At 41.8% G+C, this 24,042-nt stretch overlaps 1 protein-coding gene across 12 annotated transcripts in view; it reads left to right on the top strand.

The window, feature by feature from the left end:
* The window catches only part of LOC138624330 (ankyrin repeat and SAM domain-containing protein 1A), a 62,634-nt gene that overhangs the window by 31,163 nt on the left and 7,429 nt on the right, over positions 1-24,042 (top strand). For 11 of the 12 annotated variants that reach the window (XR_011311142.1, XR_011311143.1, XM_069704424.1 and 8 more), the window contains 6 exons: positions 482-960; positions 10,442-10,498; positions 11,938-12,007; positions 15,264-15,376; positions 22,874-22,972; positions 23,167-23,313. Coding sequence is in view for 10 of the 12 variants with exons in the window: in XM_069704424.1 (XP_069560525.1) it covers positions 482-960; positions 10,442-10,498; positions 11,938-12,007; positions 15,264-15,376; positions 22,874-22,972; positions 23,167-23,313 (965 nt within the window). In the remaining 2 variants the exon portion in view is untranslated. The remainder of the gene's footprint in view (positions 1-481; positions 961-10,441; positions 10,499-11,937; positions 12,008-15,263; positions 15,377-22,873; positions 22,973-23,166; positions 23,314-24,042) is intronic. The other variant, XM_069704427.1, reaches the window with a different exon arrangement.

Here is a 24,042-nt window from a genome sequence, read left to right on the forward strand (position 1 = left end):
TTGGCGTGTTTGTTGTCTCCTGTGGTAAGTGCTTGTAATTCATGTGCATGTTAGTGTGAAGGTCTAGTCAGTAACTTGGAGGGGAGTTATAGTGTTATGTAATTTCAAGAAAACAGAGCTAACGTGACTCAAGTGGGCCTGTGAGGAGAAGCTACTTACAGAGATGACTTGCTTTAAATCCCTGTTATAAAATACAGGCAGTCGGGCACCAGCAGGTTGTCGTCAGACGACTACAAGCTGGGTTTGGAATTCAGCTCTTCCTCCAGCCAACATACGCCTTCTCTTTACGCCATCTCTTCTCTCTCCCTCCTTTTCTCTCCGTCACTCCTGGTAGGAAACAATTACAGATCTGTTTCAGGGCTTGTGTGGGTGGTTTCTTATTAGCCCTGCTTTAAGGATCTGCCCCTCAGTTGGAAGTCCACTTTCCAGCCTCACACTTATTTTCTTCACTGATTCCTGTTGCTTTTCTCTCCTTGTCTAGATAACTCGCAGCTCAGCCAGGATCAGGGGGCAGGTGTCCCGGAGCAGTTCACGGGCCTCCTGCACGGATCCTCTCCCGTCTTTGACAGCCAGGAGGAGCCCTTCAGGCTTCCAGGTGTTCTGCCACCCAACCAGGGCCAGCCAGAACAAAGAAAATCTGCCAAAGCAAAAAAGGAAGCAGCAGCAGCTGCACCGGCACCAAGTCGTCCCAGCATGGCCGCCATCCTGACAGACTGTGATCCAAAAGCAATTTATGCGACTGTGAACAAGGAGCCCAGGGACTTAGGGGCCGTAAGGATGCGCCCTCCAGGGGACCTCAAGCTGGCACGCAGTCTCTCCAAGTCTGACTCAGACTTGCTCGTGTCGCCTCCTAGTGAGGAGGAAGGAGGACTGGGAAACCGTAGCGAGTCTGTTTCCAATTGTAGCACTGGCAAGAAGAGGTTGGAGAAATCTCCATCTTTCACCTCAGAATGGGACGAGGTAAGTGTTTACGGTCACCTTACTTAAGACACGAGACACTTTTATTGTGTGTGCTGAAGGGTGCTTTAGTCTTTGTTTATAATGTACCAAGCAACACTGCAAACGACAGGTCAATACTGCCTCAATGCGAAAGGTTTTAAAGATGTTTAATATGTTGAAATGCAATAATTGCTTCAATAATTTAACTTTAAGATGTCAAGACAGAAAAGATATTTGATCAAACTTTTCCAAAAAACTTGACACCACAAAATATCCTAAAATACAATTACTAAACATGTAAAAATATACTGAAACTAATTTTAACGAGAACATTGTTTCCAAAAAATTGTCCCAAAACTCAGGAAGCAGATCATTAATATTATGTGCAACACCTGCATTATATTTGTGCTCTATACAATAATACACCAATTCATGGACACAGTTTATACCCAAACACAAATGTTAAATCTCTTTATTTCAACATTAATTTTAGAGCACGAGCCAAATATATGCCAGATATATGACCATATTGTTTAATACTTCTTGCACGCCATGTTCTTTTTTCACAAAGCTGCACTTGTTAGGCCTTCAGTCAGCTTGTGCGAGACATTTTTCCACAACACTGATTGAGTGGAAACCTTGGTGTCAACTGCAAACAGCTTTGTTGACTGTCGCGAACAACATAAACTGTTCTGTCAACTCAAACTCCACCTGTTGTCGTGAGAGGACGGCGTGCAGTTTGAGCTCAAACTTGCCTTGAACACAAACCCTCAACAAACACAGTGACTAATGGAAAATGCATCCTTGCATTTAGATGATCACATTTCCTTTTTGATGAAATATGTTTTCGCTTCTTAGCTTGTATTTGAAACATCTTTCGTAATTCTGCATGGGAAATTTTACTCTGCTTAAAATGTGTGTGTTTTAATTTACTCAATTCTGCCGTGTGTTTGTTATTACATATTTGTTATGGATATTCACAACTAAATATATCCTCCCCTTCCATTCAGCACTTTAATGCTTTGTCTGGGACCTAGATAAAGAGCCGAGTAGAGCCACAGTGAGAGATTAGGGAAGACAAGAAGATGGGGATAAAACGACTGAGAGGCTGAAAGAATGAGACAAGAGACAGAGATTGGGAACTTGAGATTCAGAGGAAACTTGGAAGCTACAGATCTGTCTGTCTCCTCGGCTCTCGCCTGCCACACTTGCAAAGACTTCAGACTCCAACCTGAGCTTCTGTAGGGACGGGCAACCCATCACACAATCACAACACAGAAAACATACCACTGAACAAATATAGGATTGTTAAAAAAAAAAAAAAAAGTTCATATATAAAAAAATAAATAAAAAAATCCTCCTTTATAAAGTTTTAGGTTCTGCTGCATGATATTCACAAGTAAAAAACTTCAATGATGTATGTCATCTAATTTAAACTAGTAATTTTATGGACTGTGATCAGAATACACATAATTACTGTGCAGAGGAGTGAGACGATTTCCTTTTTAATGCTCTTTTCACAGGTTTCCTCCTACAATAATTTTATTGTTCCCAGAATTAGATATACATCCTTTAAGCTCTTCAGTTACATTTTAACATAAGTGGTGCATTATGGTTCCCGTAATTTCCCCTTGTATTGTTTCTGCTCTGCTTCTGTTACTGATAACATGAATCTCTGTTACAACTGCACTCGTAGTGCCGCCTCGTCCACCAGAGATGACTTGCACGTTGTATTTATGATGCCGGACCATCCCGAGCAAAACATGAGCTCAGACGGCACTAATGCCTTCAGTGAGGAGTTCGTGTTGCTGCCTAGTGTTCCTTTACACGACCCTATCAGAGCCAACCGCAGTCAGCTGAGATTATAGCGGCTTCGAGGTCGATATCTTGTCTGCAGCGAGTTGCAGTTTGGATGCAGGTGGTCAGTTTGATATGATGGCCAGTAGTATCGCTGATGCGATAATTAGAAGGTGGTGTGCCGAGATATTTTAGCCTTTAAGACTGTTTTGTGTCGGTTTAAATTGTGTTTGGGACTCCACAGCATCTGAATCTGATTTGAAATCACCCCTGTAGACGTGTCACTTTCTTATTTGTGTCTCCATAAACTGCCAGATGTTGCGTTGATGTTGCTGCAGTTCACTGCCAGCTGATAGATGTTTATAGCAGCTATACTTCAGCTCACAGTGAGGAGGCTGTTGTCGAGGGGAAGGTCTTTGAGGTGCATTTATGCAGGACAGCAAATTGACCTGATGTTTGCTCTGTCTGGAAATACTCCCGTCAACACGTCCATCATTAGTTGCTCGCGCATGGAGAGAGGCTGGTACAAGGCCTTTCACAGAAGCCGGTCAAAGTTCAAAACCCTTTTCTAGCCTGAAGGCAAATCACTACAACTTATGGCTCAATCATTCTTGTGTATCGTCAGTGTAACCTTGTCTTTTGACTTTTTATATGCGAGCACTACAAAGACTTTTCCTTCATCTACTTTAGCGTTTTGAAGCTTTACTTTAGTTTATAGTTTTGATAAAGTCTGACAAGGAGACACTCGCTGAAAATTAAAGATGGTATTCGTCCGAAGTTACTAACAAAAACTGACCTTCAGTGCTTCTCTTTATGCGCTGAGCGAGCGCCGTCGTATAAGACTCGCATCCATTAAAGTGTACAAGACCACGTTCTGACAGAGACGGTTCACTGTCAGTTTACCTTTTGTTCTGAAGGATTTCCCCAACCTTGCAGTTTTAGCCCGTACAAGCAGTTCTGTAATCCTCAGAACATTCCTGAGCACCGAAGTCATGCTCTGTTTGGCTGACTCGGTGTTACGTCTGTAGAGAGTACTTACGGCCCCGACTACGCACTGCATAGGGGCAGATAAACTTTTAATTATTGAGTTATATATTAATCTTTAAATTTTGCAGTTAATTATTTAGTCAACAAATATTATGTGTACGTGATATAGCTCAGACAGTTCTGGATATTATTATGTTTTTGTTTAAGTAAGGATTATAATTTAAAAAGAATCTGACAACAATAAATCAGACAGTTTTTTTTTCTTTATATAAACATTATGTGAACAATCTCGATAAGGATCCTTTTGATAATAGTTTTTTTCCTTAATAATTTTGACTAAGATACGCACTGAATGAGACATTTTACAGTCGAAAAATCAACATATCTGTTCTCTCTGCAGAACAAACTGAACAATATTGATTCTGTCTAAATTTCCTCAATATAATTTGACATTTCTTTACATCAGTTGCTGATTGACCGGCATACACAATACCAATATCTGCAAGAAGCTAAAACCCTCATGTTAATATATCTGTTTAGCTGGATAACAAATACTTGCATATGCCAGTCAAAATATCCTATAGCCTAACTGCCGTCTAACTTTAATAATACTCCATTATTTAAGTCAAACACGTGTTCTCCCTGTGCAGAAAATGATGGTCTATAAGTGTAATAATGTAAAAACAGGTGGGTCTTGTGTGTTTGAACCTATTAATTCCCCTCTCAGTCTCTGGTCGGGCGCTGTACAGTGTAATTATCCAGTTTAATGAACACCTCACGTCCTCAGACGTTACCTGAGGTATGCGGCCTCTGACAGCGTGACAGGATTAAGGCAGCCATGACATTACTTGGTTATTGGACATCGCTGGTCTTCCCAGATACCCTCAGCAGCTTGTAATAATCCTGCAGCTCCTCAGTTCTGTTGTCGCCTCCCCGGTGCTTCTTCCGCTCAGATGAAGTAGACAGACTGACCATGAGTAGTGATCCGGTTGTAAGAGAACCGAGGATGTGGAGGCGGAGCCGGAACAGAAGGTATTGCTGTCCTCTTGCACTCGCTTGTTCTCCCTCGCGGCGAGAGAACAGGTTGTATTATTGGCCTCTAACTGAGAAAGAGATCTTATCAGTGCAAAGTAGATGCACTTCAGGCAATGTCCTCATTTACTGTGTGCAACATAAAAGTGTATGTTACTGAGGGAACTAGCCAGCTTTAAATTTGAATACGCCATGGCCTCTTTGAAATTTTTAAGTAGGCTGCTGACAGACAGCACCACAGTTCATCCTTAATTATTCATTCACCCCATAGGAGTGCATTACATTTTTTCTCCAGCCATCCCACCATATAAATATGTTTTGGGATTATCATAACAATGCTCTTGACCTTGAAAAATGTATGATTTTTGCTCTGGCTCTCAGAGCTGCTGCAGCATAAAATTTGTTTTTGTACCCCGAAGGAGGCTGCTAACAACAAGCTGTGCCCCTGATGGATCTCATGTATGTGCAGGTTCCTTGTCATGCTCCCTGTCACAGTGTATAGGCTGTATTTGTGTGTGAAGCAGTTTGTCAGCCAAACCAATAGATCTCACATTCACGCATGGCAGCTGGAGTGAATTTGAAATGTACAAGCCCTAAGCTGCAATGTACAAAATTTAAGCTTACTTTCTGTAAAAGGATGCTTTGGAGAAGCGCGTTGCAGTGGTTAACTCTCCTTCTTTCGGTGGCATCAACACCATGATTTAGCACTTTTAGTTAACATGCCATATAGGTGTTTTTGATCCTGTTGAGAGTGTTGATATGTTTATCTGAAGGCTTAGTAAGCTGGTGAGATTCTTGAAGTAGATATTACTTTTGAGTGGCAATTTCTTTTGTCCGATTTTGAAGCCTCGCTTAATGTTAATTAACTCCGAAGCCCATTTCTTCTCACACGAAGAGCGATTCAGGGTTAGGGTTAGTTCTGCATTCAAAGCACAAAGATCCTGAATCTATTCTCTTTTTCCTTTCAGCAAATAAGCCTCCATTTGCTTAAAATGGAACTATTCACACCCCCGATGTAAAGTGCATAGCAAATGAGGGGAGTTTGTGAGGAAAGTAGTTAAAGTTTGATTGGGCGTAGCCGAGTCTGCACTCTCTTTAATGACGTTGGGAGTGTCCTCTGGAAATTGAAAACTCCCTTCTCCACTCGTTCTCCATCTGCCTTCTCTTCAGCCCTCATCTCTCCATCCACAGCCCTCGCTTTAATGTTGCTCTCCCTGAGCGGCTGTGATGTGGCAGCCCTCTCGCCGGTCACGGCCGGCTGCTCTGGAGCACTCTGCAGGGCTGTGTGACAGCATTTTGGCTGAGGATATTACCAAACCCACCCCCTGGTGCATGCACACACCCTTTTTAAAGACATTTTTTTCTTCTTTTCATCTGGTTTGCTAAATATTCCAGTTCTCACAGCCTCTTCCTTTTCCTTTCAATATCTATCCTACCCCTTCCTCCCCCCTCCTTTTGAGCCACACACACCCTTGGATGCACTGCTTCTGGTTTCAAGACAAGGAGATTTGACTTGCATGAGGACTTGGCCTATGCATCTCTCCATTTAGGGAGCTCTGAGTGTGCGTGCATGTGTGTGTTTTGGGCGGGTGTGTGCTGGTGTATAAAGCGCATGCTAATGCAGGTTGGTCTTGGTCCTTGCAATCAGACTGAAGATGACAATCCAGGGGGCACATTGTGTGGGCCAGTTCTCCGAGCTCCACAGATGGGAGGAGAGAAAGGCAGACAGAGAACTGTAGACAGAGACTGAACAAGAGGGCCGCCATCCACTTCACTTTTTTAACTTCATTTTTGGTTCGCACTCCGCAGATCCAGTAGCCATTATGAAACAAGCTTTTGTGAGTATTGATTCCCTTACAGGCAGCAGCTTCGCCACAGGCTCATTAATCTTGTCTACCCGCCGTGAATGAGAAAATAATTAATGCTTTCTAGCATTGCTGTGCATTTTATAAAGCCTCTTTGATTGGTATGCACTGACTGAAGTCAGTTGCTTGAGCCACTCTCATATTTTTCCGCTTATTTTCAAGTATATTCTTTAAAAAGTTGATCCTCTGTGGTATTTTAAACTCGTGTGTTGTTTCTTTGTTCTTGTTTTTTTCTGTCTTGTATCGCCTTGTTCATGAACTCTTTGTGGATTTAGCGTTTTACTTTCTATGGCCTGTTTGTAAAAACTAAAGTCTCGTGTGTTTGACCTGCGGAGATCAAACCGAACTGTGGGTGTGTCAGAGCTCTGGTGCAGCCAGCAGGGGAAATCTATTCTCTAATCCCCACCGAGGGGAGAACACAAGAGAACCACGGGGAGCTCAGACACGCAGCCTCCGCTTAGTGATACTCCAGTCATTGGAGAGAAGGGATGCCCTTTCTATTCTACCTTTCTAATGAGTTGTAACTTGTTAGGGTTATATATATATATATATATATAACTCCATCCTCTGGGGATGACTTTACAAGGTTTTTTTGAGTTGTGTGGAAGAGATAGTGTTCCTAAAAACACAAGCATGACATTGTGCTATTTCAGGATGAAGTTGATGAGACTGCTGACACTGCTTTGTCCCACTGTGGCATTGAGGTGTTGGCACTTGCTTCAGACGGTGGTGTGTTTGTGTTCCCCTTGATGCCATTCACTAGTCCACAGTTTTCATCCAACCCTTGCTTAGGTGCCAGCTTGCCCATTTGAGGCCGGTGGTCTGGGCACACTCTCACTGCAGCAGCCTTTTGTTTCACCCTGAGTGCGCTGTGACAGCCGTCCTTTAGCTCTCCCAGCAGCCCTTTCTTTTAGCTCTCGTTGGCTATTGTTCAAGGCTCTTAAATGAAAAGACAGTTTGTGTTTTAATGTCCCAGTAAGGGCAGCATGCCCACTGTGAGAAGCATGACAAATGGGCTCATGTGTCTTTAATCTCACCACAACCATCTCTCATCACCGCTAGCTCTTCAGCTGTTGACCTCCACCCTTGTCGGTGACTTCTGACCCTCCTCATTGTATCTCCCTTCTAACAATGGACGCCTCTCCATTTTACTTTTCTGTATTGATTCGATCCTGCAGCACAAAAACACTCTCTCTTCTATTAATTCTCCTGGCGCTGAGCATCTTAGTTCTTGGCCATGAAATTCAGAGGCTTTTTCATGTTGTGGATGTGATTTACCTCGAGGAAACCACTGGGTCCTATCCCCCGATAAGGATATATTTACCCAGCACTATATCACACCTGCCTTTCACGCGAGCTGCTTCTTAATCTCATTGGACCAGCTCGTATTCCCTTTTCCATTATACTGGACAAGTGAAGCCAATACACCCAGACTGAATGCACTTGTGTGGTTGTTTTTTTTTGTTCTCCATATGCAGACTTTCATTTTGTTGAAATGAAAAAGCTTGGTATGCTGACTTTACCTGCAGCGTGGCTCTCATTTCTTTTCTCTTTTTGACAGCAGTTTGAAAAAAGGCAACATGAGTTTTGTTGCACATCAGGGGACAGAATATTAGAACCTCTGCATCGATGTGCAACATGAGCATGTCTTATCTCCTGACAGGCAAACACATGAACTTGGCTGCTGAATTACGTGTCAGAGTTCCTCTACATTGTCCCCCTTTTGCTCATTGCTGAAGGGTTATGCCAATGGCAGGAGCATTTTCCTTCTTCCGGTATGAACCAAGGCCACTTGATGAGACACGAGCCCGGCCCTGTCCTCATTAACTCTCTCTCTATGTGTGTGTGTGTGTGTGTGTGTGTGTGTGTGTGTGTGTGTGTGTGTGTGTGTGTGTGTGTGTGTGTGTGTGTGTGTGTGTGTGTGTGTGTGTGTGTGTGTGTGTGTGTGTGTGTGTGTGATTTTACAGATCAGACCCCTGATTAATGCCGCTGTTCATCCGCTGCGTTATAATTGGCTTTGTCCTGCCGCGGTCTAATAATTCAGGTTATTATGAGAGCAACATAAACATGACAAGTTGGGAGAAAATAGCCATGCCTAGCTGAATTAACTCCAATGAAGATGCGTGTGGTTAGTTTGCCTTTCACCTCTCTAAGAAATAGTCACATATCTTATTGCAGTAACATTAGAGACAAGTAACCTCATGCCGTATTCATGTTGTTTAGACCAGTGGTTCTCAACTGGTCTGCCCTCAAGACCCACATTTCATTGACGTCATTCAGTCTTGACCTCAGTTTTTGACATTTTTGAGCCACTCGCATTCATTGCATGAAAAAAGGGCAGTATAAACACTCCCTTCAGTACTGTTAAAAACATGGAATACATTTGTTTAAAAGTGAAACAGAAGTGCAACTCAAGCTAAAAAGTGTTGAATTATAGATATACTTTTCAAACAAGTATATTTTGGTGATGCTCATCGAGTTTCAGGAATCTAAATTAAACTGTAAGAATTAAATAAAAAGTCAGACTTAACTAATCATAAACTTGTTTACAAATGCTTGAATGAGAGCTGACTACTGATGTGACGCAGTCATTTAGGTCATATTGTCAAGACAATGCTGTCAGCAAGTGGCGACTGCAAATGTGACGTGTCATGTGAAACATGTCCTTCACAATAAAAGCACAGCTTTCAAAATACATGTTTGACTTCTTTTTCCCTCAACTTCTTTTTACGCACACATCCGCGACACACTCAAAATGGCTCTGACAGTCACATATGGGTCCAACCCTCCAGTTGAGAACCAATGATTTAGTCAGGCAAGTTTAAAAGAATACTTCAACATTTTTAATTTTCCAAAGGGCTTTTCTGCTGAGGAGTTTGATGAAATGACCGATACACCTCTTATGTCATGATAAATATACAGTGGCCGCACCCTGTCATTTAGTGTAGTGCAGCAACTCATCATCATCCATTCTTCCACAAATGGTTCATGCAGTGACAGAACACAAGTCTTGATGTAAAAAACAATACAAAGACACAGACCAGCTCGTTCTTACTGTATGTGTGATTATCTATAAGAACAGATTATATCCAGGCTTGTTGAGCTGTTGTTGTTTTTGTCGAGTGACTCTTGGGAAATATGTTCTGTTTGGTCCAGTTTTCTCTGAAGCACGTTAGAGCTCCTGATGCATGCAGAGACTCTCATACGAACAGTTGCAAACTATTTTAGCTGACTCATCTCGGTCTCAGGTAGGAGAGATGCTGCCATTTCAACATCAACCTTCCTGTTTAATGACTGTCATGCTGAACATGTGGTGCTGATAGATGGAGGTTGTTTGGTGAGCTCGTGACTGATCTACCATCTGGTCAATAATGCAGGATTCTAATCAACAGGATGGAGAAGTCACATCGGGCAGATGGATAACAAAAATGATGTGATCCTCCCGCTGCCCTTTGTCTCACACCTCTCCCTCTCTCCCTTTCTCTCCCAGAAAAGAGCAATTATTCCTTTGAGGTACTGAGGATTAATGATGAACATGAATATTTAACCTGATATCAGACACAACATTAGTGGGCCCGCAGGTTCCCTGATGGCTTCAACTGCTCTATCTCTTTGTTTATTTAGCAAAATTCTTCATCGTCTTCTACCTCACTGACTCACCAATGATTTAATCCTTACATTTCTTATGCAGTAGTGGTTCATTTACGGTCAAAATCACCTGTGTTGGGTATCTTTGTATAAAATAGAATGATTATGACCGATATGTTAGAGAAGTTGACGCAGCGTAGTCCCGCAAAACCAAACCCTGAATTCTCTCTCAGCAGAAACAGACGACTACTCCCGCCACAAAACAACGAAGATCTAATTCCTTTGACAGCGTAAGATGCCCATCTTCATATGAATACCTCCTAGTCCTTTTGGGGTTTGGCTCTGTCCTCTTCTGGGAGATTCTTTGTAGAGGTAGATGGGATCCTTTCAGGCTTTATGAACCTTTTCGAAATGACATAATCTCACTGATTATTCATTTATCTTTCTAAGAAAGTCTAAAAGCTTCAATTTACGTGTAGATATTCAGTCTGACACCACCATTCATGTCCTTAAAGTTGTATTTCTCCCTCTGCTCCTCAGACACACATTTCTTTTCTGATTATGTATCATTTCACTGCTAAACATCCATGTATTGATCTATAATGACCAAATATAGACTTTGGTTTCCTGATGCTACTTTATTGCCTTATATAATTATACTAATGGGGACATAAAGCAGCAGCCAGGACTTGTGCTCTGAAGCCAAGACAATCGCTTTCCGATAAAATATTTCCCACAGGGCAAAAAAAGAGACACTTATTTGCTCCAGTTTGCACAACATGGCCTTGTCCTCAAAATGAGCTGCAGTGGCAGTACCTGACAGGTGTGACAGCGGCACTGTCAGCCTCTTTGTTTTCATCTAGTTCGCCCCGAGTGTCCATGCATATTCAGCTCTCGGCCTTTTGCTGTGACAGGTGTAATATTGCAGCTCCACTGCTTCTTCAGTGCACATATGAATAAATTTGAAGGAATGGACAGTTTTCTGTACAAGTCCAAATGTGTGCACGTGTATGATTAGTAGATATCAATACTAGTGATATTCACATGCATTCTGTACTGATGCATGCATTTTTTTTTGCAAGATAACATGGGTATCTGGGGATCTTTTCTTCTCAGTGTCTTTGTGCTTTTAACTCCTTTTATGTTTTGTCTAAAGAGCTTCAGTCGGTTTGAAACATTTGTTTCATGTATTTGAGCAAACATCATGACACAGATTGTTTAACCTGCTCCAAAGTCTTTCTTCTGAGAGCTTTATAAATACATGAAAATCATGAAACACCTTTCACACACTCTCTCAGCTTGTTTGCCATTACAAAATGTTTAATTTGTGTTCATTTGAAGGTTATAAGACTGTGATATCTGTATGAGCCGGTATTGTTTTGGCTGCAGGCAGCAGACGGGACGCCGCTACCTGCAGCCAAGCACTGTTAGCTCCTCCAAGATGAGACAATGACTGTTATACTGTGACCATAAATAAGATACAAAGGCAATCGGCTATTGTGCAGTTGTTTCAGATGTCCTTCCAAATGCTAGAGTGTTCATAAAACCATCGCATCTGACGCTCTTCTCACTGAAAATACAAAAAAAAACAGCTTTTGCAGGGTGACTGCAACGTTTTGGCATGGGGGGGGGGGGGACATTTCTCTGTGTTTCTTCTGGTGAAAGGTGGAGGCTAAACTGTGCCGGGTCCTCCAGGGCTCTTATCTCTCTCCTCTGTTCCTGTCCTCAGATCGAGAAGATCATGACGCTGATTGGTGCCGGTATCGATTTTTCCAGAGATCAGCAATATGCTACACCAGGTAGAGTAAGATTATTATGGCCTTTTCATGTTCTAAAATGTTAATTAGAGTTCAGTGCATAGAAGTTGTGTGTGTTATTTCAAATTCAAAAATTAATTATCAATGAAAGCTGAAAGTTTGAGGGCAAAAACAGTGAACTGGGTACTTTTTCACAAGCTTTTAGTGCTGATTTTTATGTTTTTCTTCACCTCTTTAAAACATTTCACCACTGTTGCATTATTAATCTCCTGTAAGTCTTACTGCAAGCTTTTTAGGTTTGTACAAAAAAACCTTAAATTACCTGTTTGGCTATAGGCAGTGATTTCTATGGCAGATGTGGACTGCAGTTCTTTGACAGCATTTCCTCAAAACCTTCAATCAGCCTTCATAAGTATGTGGTGGATATGTATTTTTAGATGTATTATCACCACCACGTGCCTTACTTTACATCCTATACCTGCTTGGATTTACTTCATAATCCTCACCTTATTTGAGCCAGACTCTTAAAGGCAATCAAACCTACAAACCTCAAACCTACCTGCAGGTATCACGGTCAATGAAGAAGGCGTCCGAAAACAAACTGCGATCCGGTTAAAGACAGAGAATTCGATACCAAAGTCTAATGTGGGTAGACAGTTGGTCTGTTTTAATAGAACAAATCAGAACAGGAATCTAGGACAATGCTTTTAAATGGCTTTTGCCTCCTGCATTATAAAGTACAGAGAGGTGTATCTTTCTTTGAGGCAGTTCTTCCAAACTGTGGTGTCTGACACAAGCAAAGTACTGGTCTCTAAACCTACATCAGAAGTTATCAGTATCTTTGTTTTTCAGACCAAAGTACCTGAGAGACTCTTCATTACATGTGGTGTTAGGTGTTAAGGATTCCCTACCTGCCCTCCTTTTATTCTTCAGGCTTTTCAAAAGCCTGTCATTATGCTGATGGATGGTTCCCGGGGACTGTTGCAGTAACCCAAACAATTGACTCCTTCCCTCCAGCTTCCCCCTCCCACATTATTCAACATTCACCTTCACTTTACGCTCTGCCTAAGCAACCTTTTAATATATTTAGGCAATGCTGCACATTCTCTATTCCTTTGCCTGTCTTCCCATTCAAGCCTGTGTTTGTTATGCCGTGCACTGGAGTGAGCTGTTTAAATATTAAGCACTAGGTATGTCGGGAGGGAGTGAGCTCATTTTGCTCTGTAGACTTGAGGAAAGCTGACACTACTGCAGTAAAGTAGTTAGCATCCCATCACCGGCTGGGTCTGAAGTTTCCATGAGTCTGAATCTTCTGTATATGTGAGCCGCAACCTTTTAGCCGCCGTGCCCTCAACTCCAGCTCAATGAAGCTGCTGTCAGGAAGCCATCAAGGGACTCGCTGGCGAGGAGGCTCTCTCTCCTTGATGCACATGTGACAAGCCGCATCACTCTTTTCCCTCCTCTCTGATTTAGTCCAGTGTTTGCCTCTTCTCGGTGCTGAATGGGGAGCAGCGATGTCTCCAGTTGATTGGCTCTGTGCCTGCAGCCTCTTGTATTTTCAGCTCTTCGCTGATTAACTTCTATCAGAGTGAAAGAAATAGTAGAAGAGGGGGGGAAGGAAACCTAACGAGTGTCAGAAGGGAAGCGACTGAGACACAGATGCTGCAGAAACTCGCAAGCAAATGCAAAGTAATGAAGGGTGGGGGGTCTGTAGCTGAAATGGTAGCTCACACTGACAAAGCAGCCACCTGCAGTGTTTCAGAGAGAGCGGGGGGAGTGGAGGAGTGTGTGCAACGAGCAGGGAGAGAGCGAGAGGGAGAGTCAGGGAGGAGAGGGAATTGCAGGCAGCAGAACTGTGAACAGGCAGGACAATAGAAGGACGCCACTTCGGCATCTGTAGGATTAGGTGCTTTGCTCTTTAACCCGCAGTGGATGAGACGGTGTTTTTATAGAAAGTGGCTGCTTCTGGACTTGATCGCATCTCACGGACAATTTCAGGACTCTGTTGTCTGCGGAAGAGTTCATTGTGGGAGCCAGTTATCACTAAAAGTGCTCATTGAAGTAGCTGATTGGATTCTTAAGCGGATTTTTTTTTTCCTCGATAAATTTCTTCTGGAGACCAAACGGGATTTTTGACTTGGGGAGCTCATCAGAAACAGGACTGGTTCTGTAGCAGGATGGACAGATGATAAGGACACTGATGAGAGGAAAAGAAACTTGGATGCATAAATGTTGTTTTGTCATATGATAATTGTTTACTAGTCTATGTTGTCAGCTTTCTTTATGTGTTGTCCCGCAAAAGGTAAAACAAAACTCTGATATTTCACTGTATCTTACGAGCAGAAAAAGGATTTACTGTTTAACTGTTAAATATATCTGAGATGCAGTTACCAAATTAAGAGTCTGTAGTAACTACACCAAATTTATGTGCAATAACTGATTCCCATTGGAGAAAATGTGTGTTTTGAGCTTTGAAAGAGAGTAAAAACACCAGTAACATGTTCACAGAGGCAATCAGCTGTCTCTGTATAGGTTAGGCTGCTCTTGGCTCAGGCTGCTGACAGTTTGTCACTTTAGTGTTGCTTTGTGATCAATCTCAGCTCGTCGCAGTCGGGTCGTAGGTTTGCTTTTGTCCCTTTGCATTTAATTCGCCAGTCCTGCTGCTTTCCCTGTGAACTCAGGTAGATTCCTTTGTGGAGGACTTTATCTTAAGTAGGTTGGATACAGGAATCAGGGATGGACCTATTTAAGAATAAAGTAGTCACATAACTTTTCACTTGGTTGAAATAAATTCACCTTCGCTGGAAGAACTTCCTTCAAGTTTGTTATAAAGCTGAAGCTCAAATAAATCATCTGCAAGTTTTTATTTTTGGACAGAAAATGCTACCTCCTGACGTGGGACACTGACTTTTTTCCTTGTTTGTTGTGAAATGTTGTGTTACATTTGAAGCACTCGAGTGTTGATGAGTTTAAGCCATTTTCTTTGCTGACTGTCATAGCTACAAACTTTGTGGGTATTAGCTGGTAGTCCACCAGCTTATATCCCTTTTTATTATCCACTTCAGCCCCTACTCCGGGGTGGTTCAATCCGTCTTGGGTGTCTGTGGTTCGGCCCCCGCTGCCCTGCGGGAGCTGACGCCCTGTCCACAGAGGACACTGTCTCCCCCGTCGTCTTGTTGCTGGTGCGCTCGGCTCTGCTGGCCGAGAATGATGTGGCAATGCCACGTCTCGTCCTCAGAGTGCCGCTGCTACCGGCTGAAAGGTTTCTCACTCCTCAAGCGCTTTCCCCTGTCGGCAGGTGCTGCAGGCCGGCTGCTGGACCAGCCCGTGGGAGACTGGCTGGAGCACGTGGGGCTGCCGCAGTACGAGAGCAAACTGCTCCTGAATGGGTTCGATGACCTACACTACATGGTGAGTCCATTTCCTGTAGTGTTTTCTGTTTCAAATTGTTATTCTCCTGAGTGTTGTAGCTATTTACTTTTTTCACTTCTATTGCTTTAAAAAAAAAAAAAATCTTTTGTCTTTTTCTAGTTAGTCCTACTTGACTCCAGTTTGTGTCTTTGTGCATTAATCCAGTTGATGCCACCGCCGATTAGCTGAGATAATTTCATCTAAAGTTCAATTAGGTGTAATCCGCTAAAGATTTGTGTGTCAACAGCTACAACAATTTATTGTAGCAATCATAAATTCTACATTGAGTCAACCCATTAATATAATATTACAACATCATAACATTCACAAAAGCCACAACATGACAACCAACCATTCATCAAATATGCAGTTGGATATGGTTACCCCTGGTTGTGTGTTGAATCGGGTCTGCTCTGCACCCTCACACTCTCAGACAGTCTGTCTCCAGCTCAGGAGGCTGCTGCCGTGGCCTCTCACTTACAGCCAGAGAGCCGGCTGCCAAAAGAAGCAGCTGACACCCAGCCAGGATGGAGGAACATATCAGTGAGCAATGGGATGCTGTTGCTAAGCCGACAACTTTATAAAGCCCACAGTGTGTGATGCCACTATGAGTTGGCCGTGTTGCTTTTGTCAGTAATGAGGACTGATGGGGGAGACAATGAGCGACCCAGCTGGTTGGCTGAGCCACTGGGCAAGTTACAAATGAGGCCACCATCTTATGTGTCAAGATATAGAGCTCGTACCTCCACCAGGGCCGTCACACGCCTTCTCTTTTACACACGAAGAGACATGTGGCCGCAGGGTTTTATCCCATTCAAACACCATACTGGATTTAATATGATTGATCAAGTGTGGCAAGAAAACATATCATGACATATACAATAGTATGAATGAATGAACGTTTTTATCATTGTGTTATGGATTCAACTGTGATCACTCCACATGGGCTTATTAAGCAACACAAATTCATACAAGCCTGATGCAGAGCGCTGCATATGAATACAAATAATATTGACTTGAATTGATTGCATAAATAATTCAAAAACATTCACCATGAAAAACTGGAGAAATTACAGAAAGATGAATTAGAGTAGGTAATCTTGCTTCCTTTTTTGAGGCGTTTGAGAGAAAGTTATCAAACTTAACCGAAGGAACCATTCTTGTTTGTTTGTTTTTTCTTATCATCAGTACACCAGACTATTTCAGAGTTGTGTTTTGTTCAAGGTATTTCATGGCTATTTTTTTTACCTTGTAATAGACAAGAAATGAAACCAACAGGAAGAAGGTAGTATGGAAGCTACTGCAGCTTTTTCTTTCTACTTTCATAAACAACCTTTATTTGACTGAATACGAGGAAAGAAATTGGACCACCTTCAGCCCATGAACTATGAACCTTCTGAAAATACGGATACAAAATGTGAAGGGACTCTGTAAATTTGGGAATCAGAGGGGATATTTTGTATTTAATTGACTGTGCACACTGACTATAGACATTTTTTTTTATTTTTTTTTATGACCTGCGCATCCGTAAGCATGACATGCCGTGTTTGGCCTCGACAAATATGTGACCGTGCTTTCGGAAACCTGTGTGTTCAGGTTTTTAGTCCCCGATGTCGCTGCCAGTGCAATTTTTATTAAACAACACACAATAGAAAAACCATTTGTGACCTCAACACTGCATGCCTTACTTCCATATTTGGTCACATTATGTTTTACACAAACCTTAGGGGTAAAAGAATGAAAACTTTTTAATATTGTTCCCTGTTCCCTGTTATCTAGCATCTTCAATTTGAAAATACATTTTTGTGACTCAACAGATGTTCTTTGTCTGCTTGGAAAGATAAGATGTTTACCTGTAGCAAAACCACTGCTTAAATTCAATATTTTCCACCGCCACAGGCAAAATCACTGAATCAAGGGAAAGTACAAATGGCAGTCACAAGTTGAACTCAACCCATGGTTGTATGAATAGAATAAATCAATCGTTATTAATATAGATTACAATGAGTACATTTTTAATGTTGCGTTTCCATTGTTTTTCCTTCTTTTGTACATCAGAATTGAAAGTGTCGCAGGTAACTCTTTCTTTGGTCTTTAGCACTTTGGTGAGAAATTGCCGTGTTGACAACAATATGTTTATGTTCTTGCCAACTGAAACACAATACAAATTTTCTGAAGGTTTTTCTCTGATACTCATATATTTTCTACGATGAACATCAGATAGCACTGTGGATAACATTACGAAAGCTACAAACATCACACTTATGAACACTAAAATAAATGTTAAGAGAGCATTTCTTGCTCTTGTATAATTACAGAAAGGCAGCTACTACGTCAGACTAATTTCAGTGCACAATGATTCTCACATGAACAGTTTTTAGTCTCCTTTACATAATCTTAGAATAGAGCATTCATCCACTTATCTGCCTCTCTCTTTCTCACCCAGTATGATCAACACCCATATTTAAGTCTGTGTTGAAGCCTCTGAAGTTACTCCCTGGGTTTAATCTTCCCACTGTCTTTTAGTCTTTCACACTCCTCTTCCTCAGCCAAGAGTCCTCTTTTTTTTTCTTTTTTTTTTCAAAGCACAGAGCTGAAAATATTTTTATCTTTAAATACGGCTTACAGACCACCTGGCTTCCTGAAATTGCTGGTGGATTTAGAAAAAAAGCTGTAACATTTAAACAGCGCGTCCTTCCCGCAGCAAATGTTGACCTTTTGAAGAATCACAATTTGGTCTCGATTGGAAATTAAAATGACCCTCCGAGTCTTTGCTCAACTATTCTAATTGTGTTTAATGTGTGACCATGTGTTCGAGTTGATAGAACAGTAACAGGCTATATTTCAGTGTTGGCTGTGTCACAAGACAAATATGTTTTTAAAATGTTATAAGTTGCCAACATTAAGGTTGAATATATATGCAGCTAATGCGCTCTTACAATCAGCAGGCTGATGCAGTGTATCAACTCAATGATCCAAAAACCCTTTACATAAACATACACAGAGTCACACCTGAGTGAAATCTAATTACGACTCTGATACTTCCTTGGCATCTCCTCTTCAGCTGAGCTGCTACAAGTTGAGACAGAAGTCAAATTCATTTGCACAAAGAAATTGTCTGTTTTATTATCAAATATAAAAATCGAGCGATCATTGATGAGCACAAGTCCGTCCCACACTGTATTACTCTGTTAAGAAGACTCGGTGGGATTCTTTTAATCCTCCTATGGGTATAAAATAATACAATGTTGAAGAAATGGCATGTCCGCTGTAGCCAATGTGCAGTGAGATCACTAATTAAACCGTGTTCACTCTGCCACTCGGCCCGCAGTGATCTCTGTCTCCCCTGCAGGCTCACTCTGAAACTGGATCAATAACAGCAGTGATTGTATTGTGTTCAAGCAGCGTGGCAGAGACAAGCCTCTTCTGAAACCAATTAGATGCTTTTTATCGACTCATGGAGCAAATGTCCCTATGAAACAAGCTCTGCGCAGCCATGCTGTTCTCCAGTCCTCACCGGTACTGAAAAGTAAAGCTTGTTGAAACGAAACAGCTCATTTTCTCTCCGCTCCACTTCTGAGCAAAGCTGCTGGTGGCAGCGTATCGTCAGCTGTGACGGGAGTTGGACACGTTTTTTCGTATTCAAGTCGACTCAGTCAGTGACGTACTGCTGCAGGGGCATCTCTTTGTCTGAAGCCAGAAGAGAATACATTTACTCAAAGTTTCAAGTCAGTGGAGATGACTGCATTTTAGAGGAAATAATGTCTCCAGAGAGAGTTTGGTTTTAATCTAAAAGTTGCACAAAGGTTAAAAAATTAAAAAATAAAAAAAAATCACAACATATCTAGTTTTTCTGTCCTCAGTTTATTCTGCCATTTAAATAAATGCAAAGTGGGTTTGTTGGAATGATTCAATGTGACCAAACCCTGCAGACAAATCCAGTAATGGCATCATGCATTAGACAACTCAAGGATCGCGAATGGATTAATAGATTTCCCTGCTGTGTCAAAGGTGGTGATTTATCGTTGCCCATTTACCAGCTCGGAAAACATTTGTGATTGGACTGGATAAGAAACATTTTTTTATTGTCTTTGTGCGTTCTATTTCCTCCGGGCTTTTCTTCACATGGATGTGTGGTTTTATGACAGCTAGTTTAGGAGGACAAACTATGCTGTTGGTCAGCCGTCCTTTAGGGGTCAGATTGAGTGATCCGTGCCCACGATCGCCCGGCCTGAATTCAGAGTGCTTTTAAACCGGAGGGAAGCGCTGCAGCCGTTCCCTGGATACACTGAGGAGGGACGGAGTAGCATTTTAATGAGGGGACAGGGGGAAAGCAGAGATGGATGGGTTGCGCAAGCACAAACGCAAACATTTACACCACTCTAGATTTTTTTTTTTTACTCGTATTGTGCTGATGTTAGCTTTCTCTCCACAACTGTATTCTCACTTTTGAAGCGCATGAAGCCACATTAGTTAGAAATTTCCACGCAGAGAGGTCACCACCACATCACACCGTTTGGGTTTCCAAAGTTGTGCAATGGGGTTTGATGGTTTATGAAGATATAGCAAAGGGGAATGTAATATTTATGTTGAAGGAGATGAGAATTTTAAAATACTCAGGTCCCTATCAAACGTTTTTTTACCTTACAAATGTTCAAAGTCCTTTATTTTGGTGTTGGTATGGATCAGTGAGTTTTGTCAGGGGGGCAACATGTAAATTAGGGCTCACTATTTAATTATCAATTAATCTGATAATTGTTTTTACAGTTGTTTAAGTCGTTATTATACTTCCCAGAGCTCAACATGACATCACCACACAGTTTTTGTTTTCCCGACTAACAGTACAAAACCAAAATATATTCAGTTTACTATTATGTGACAAAGAAAAGCAGCAACTCTTCATGTTTGAGTAGCTGCATGTCTTACTAGTAATAATGACTGAAATGATTAATCAATCATCGATCCAGGTGATTAACTGCTGATTGATTTTATGTTGACCCAATAATGGGTTAATGAACTAACATTTTCCATCCTAATTTAAATCAGCTCAACTTCCAACATTAAAATCTCACCATGTTAGCCAATTATGAGTTTCATTCTGGGTGAATCTTGAAAGTATCTTAAACCAACAAAAAAAAAGCCCATTTGAATTTCCCAAAGCTGAAGGTAATTTTCCTTAGTTGTTTGCATGCAAGAATGCAACATGGAGCAAATGCTAGCATTTTACAAATGGTCAGCATTTTTGCTCGATAAATGCCTCAAACATTTAATCAATTATTACAATTGTTGGCGATTGATTGTTTTTTAATTGACTAGTTGATTAATGGACTAATCGTTTCAGCACTAATTGCTTCAACAAAACCATGACCTCATTCACAGCAGTCATTTTGTTCTTTTATATATATTTTTTTTCTGTACGTACCTCTGCCATAGACATCATTAACTCCATCTGAAAAGTCAAGAAAGCACAATAAACAGAATGTTTTGGGTGCAACAAGGCAAAAAAACCAAAACACTAAAAACACTTGAGAAAAAAAATTGTTCCGTTGAAGCGTTTCGAAGAATTTTTTTTGAAATAACCCAGGAAATGAATAACGATTGTAAAGCCAGTCTGTTAGGGCTATATATCCCCCCATAGAGCCATTTATCAGTTAATCTCCAGTGGGACAGTAATGCAATGATCCGTGCACTGTGAAAGCGCTATTATCCATCCAGCTCCCCAAATAGTTTCAATCCTCAGCTGGAGAGGCAACGATCAGTGCGGTGCTTCTTACAGATAATGGGCTTTAAGTTGTCAGTTTACTGAGAGGCATTAAAACAGCAAGAGAGATGCATCATGATGTCTTGTGTTCAATGCGAGTTTAACATTCCTGCTGTCTGTCTCTCTGGCTGCACCTACTCATATTACACACTGAAATATTACAGCAAATTACAATATGAATGGGAAGCCAATGTAAAACCAAGGTCCAGGGTCTTACTCAGCAGAATTGTGACGAACATTGTGATTCCACGGGCAGCATTACACAGATTACTCTGCAGTTTTTAACTCTCACTGACAGGCCCTCTCCTCATCCTTTCCACCCCTCGTTTGCATCCACAGCATCTGCATGAAAAACAGGCTGTCAGATTTGACCTACAGACGGCTTCTGTCCTATTTACGATGTGTGTGTGTGTGTGTGTGTGTGTGTGTGTGTGTGTGTGTGTGTGTGTGTGTGTGTGTGTGTGTGTGTGTGTGTGTGTGTGTGTGTGTGTGTGTGTGTGTGTGTGTGTGTGTGTGTGTGCCTGCCTGCCGAGGTGAGCACCGTAGGATTAACTTGAGGTTCGTATTGAAGAGTCAGCCACATGGACCCTGAGCCGTCACAATTTGTTCCTGAGGCAGCAGCTCCCACGGAGCCTCGTGATACTTTAACAGATGAGATTTAGTTGCTGACCCCCTGGGTAGAAGCAACACAGCTATCAGTTATGGCTTACAGTCAACAAGACGGACCCGTAACTCTTGCTGATCAATCTGAGTAGTATTGCTTTGTAATAATTCATTTATTAAGACTGTCAAAGCATGTAATCAGCTGCCCGACACTAAAATGAATAATGTTCAGTGTGGAAATAGAGGCTTTCCTTTTCACATGTCAAGGTGTTTTGATTTCCCCTGCAGCCACAGTCAGCTATCGATGCTCCGGTATTCTGCTCCTCCATCTAATATCGCTGACCACTCTGCAACTCAGACATTGATTTATCGCTCCTTTCTCCGTTATCCATCACCTGCCACACAGTCTCAAAGTGTGTAACCAAAGACTGGTTTGACCATCATTCACCACGCCCCTGTCAGTCCCCTCCCCCCACACACTTAAGTTTCATTTAAGGGGTTATTGACGTGGCCCCCTTCCAACAGTCGTTGGCTTGTAGGGAGGATCTCACTCGGGAGTAATTTACCTTTTTCCGCAATGGACTTGAGCTCAATACTTACTCTGCAGCATAGGCTCTTCTCTTGGAGGATTAGTCTCAACTACATTTAAATGTGGAATATGTAAGATTTAAGTCACATCTTGTACTACCACTTTGTACGTTAGGAAGCGATAGTGAGTCACTGCAGCATCCAGGCGGTCTGCCCTCAGTCTGCTCGCAGAGTTTCAGCTGTTTGGTCAAATTTTGCGTATTCTTACCCTGCTATTGGGTAGTAGTTGGCTTTTTTTTTTTTTTTTATAATTCGAAAGTTCAATTGTATTGAATCAGTAGTGGATGGACTTGAATAAATGCCGATTGGTTTAGCCTATAGCTTATCCCCAGTTTTAGCAAGACTGAAGTTGCAAGAAAACATCCACAGGAAAAGCATATGTTGATGTCATTTGAAATGTTTTTCAGTACGTTTTGTGTTTTTATCAACTGCCCTAAAGATCTGTTACAGAATGGTAAAATGTTCACCACACTTTTTAAAGGCTTTCCTTGACCCCTTCATCGACATGATAGCAACAATGATCCTTGTTTGTATTTTTTCTATAGGGGAGCAATGTGATGGAGGACCAGGACTTAAGAGAGATCGGAATCACAGACCCAAGCCACAGAAAGAAGATCCTGCACGCAGCACGTTCGTTACCAAAGGTGACAATTTATTGATTCCAATTTAAATTCTTATGCATGTATTGTAAGACCTGATTTGATGCCTTGCATTTCCTCTGCTGTTCAATCGCAAGTTCCTAATTTCACCTTAATATCATTATTCAAGTAATATTGGCCCAGGCGTTGTCCTGAATTCCAGTCAAAGCATATATGAATGATTACGTCTTCTTCTACAGGTGAAAGCGCTGGGCTGTGATGGCAGCAGCTCCCTTTCCTCCTGGCTGGAGAACCTGGGCCTGCACGAGTACTTACACAACTTCCTGTCCAGCGGCTACCACACCCTGGACTGTGTCAAAAACCTGTGGGAGCTGGAGATTGTCAATGTGAGTCACGGTGACGTGCACGTATTATGAGGATTAGCAGAGGGTGAAATTAGTTTTCCAATTCCGTTAAAGAAAATTCAGCATGGGGAACAAGTTTGACAGTTTACTTCAGTTTCAGTTTGGGAAAACCCCGAGACTAAAACTCTGAAGTAGGATTGCACAGACACATGCGTTGAATGTTAGGAAGTAGTTTTCAATGCTTGATGCCAAGAGGCGGGGAAACGCCTCACTTTTAAAACACAGTTTGTTCACCTGCACATCCAACCTCTCTGTGTGACAAGGGTACCTCAGGTCATCAACACATTTTCTTCTTAGTAAAACAAAGATATTTTACAACAAGATGAGACATTTACAGTTATAAGGGTGGGGGCCTACATAAAGTTGCCCTGTGCCATTTTTTGTGTTTAGATTCGGGTTTACTCACCATATTATTTCATTAAGGTCTCACAAACAAAAGTCAAGTTTTTAAGTATTTTAAGTCCAGCGCTGCAAACATCGAGGTCTACATTTGTCCTCCTCACTGATGGCCCATTGCTACATTCTCTGTGCATTATCACATCCTGTAAATCAGTTGAATAATGAGAAAAGTTCACATTATTATGTATTGTGTCACTTGCGGGAACATGCGAGCGCGTGCATTCTCATACACGTGCAGGAAGTCAACAGAACAGGTTCCACTCAGAGAAACGGCTACATACCACAACTAGATGTCAAAAACTCGACATGGCA

The sequence above is a fragment of the Brachyistius frenatus genome, unplaced genomic scaffold (assembly GCF_029030835.1).
Source record: "Brachyistius frenatus isolate BFR_SWC_R1_liver_20210118 unplaced genomic scaffold, ASM2903083v1 Contig_50, whole genome shotgun sequence".
In the NCBI taxonomy this organism is placed as follows: domain Eukaryota; kingdom Metazoa; phylum Chordata; class Actinopteri; family Embiotocidae; genus Brachyistius; species Brachyistius frenatus.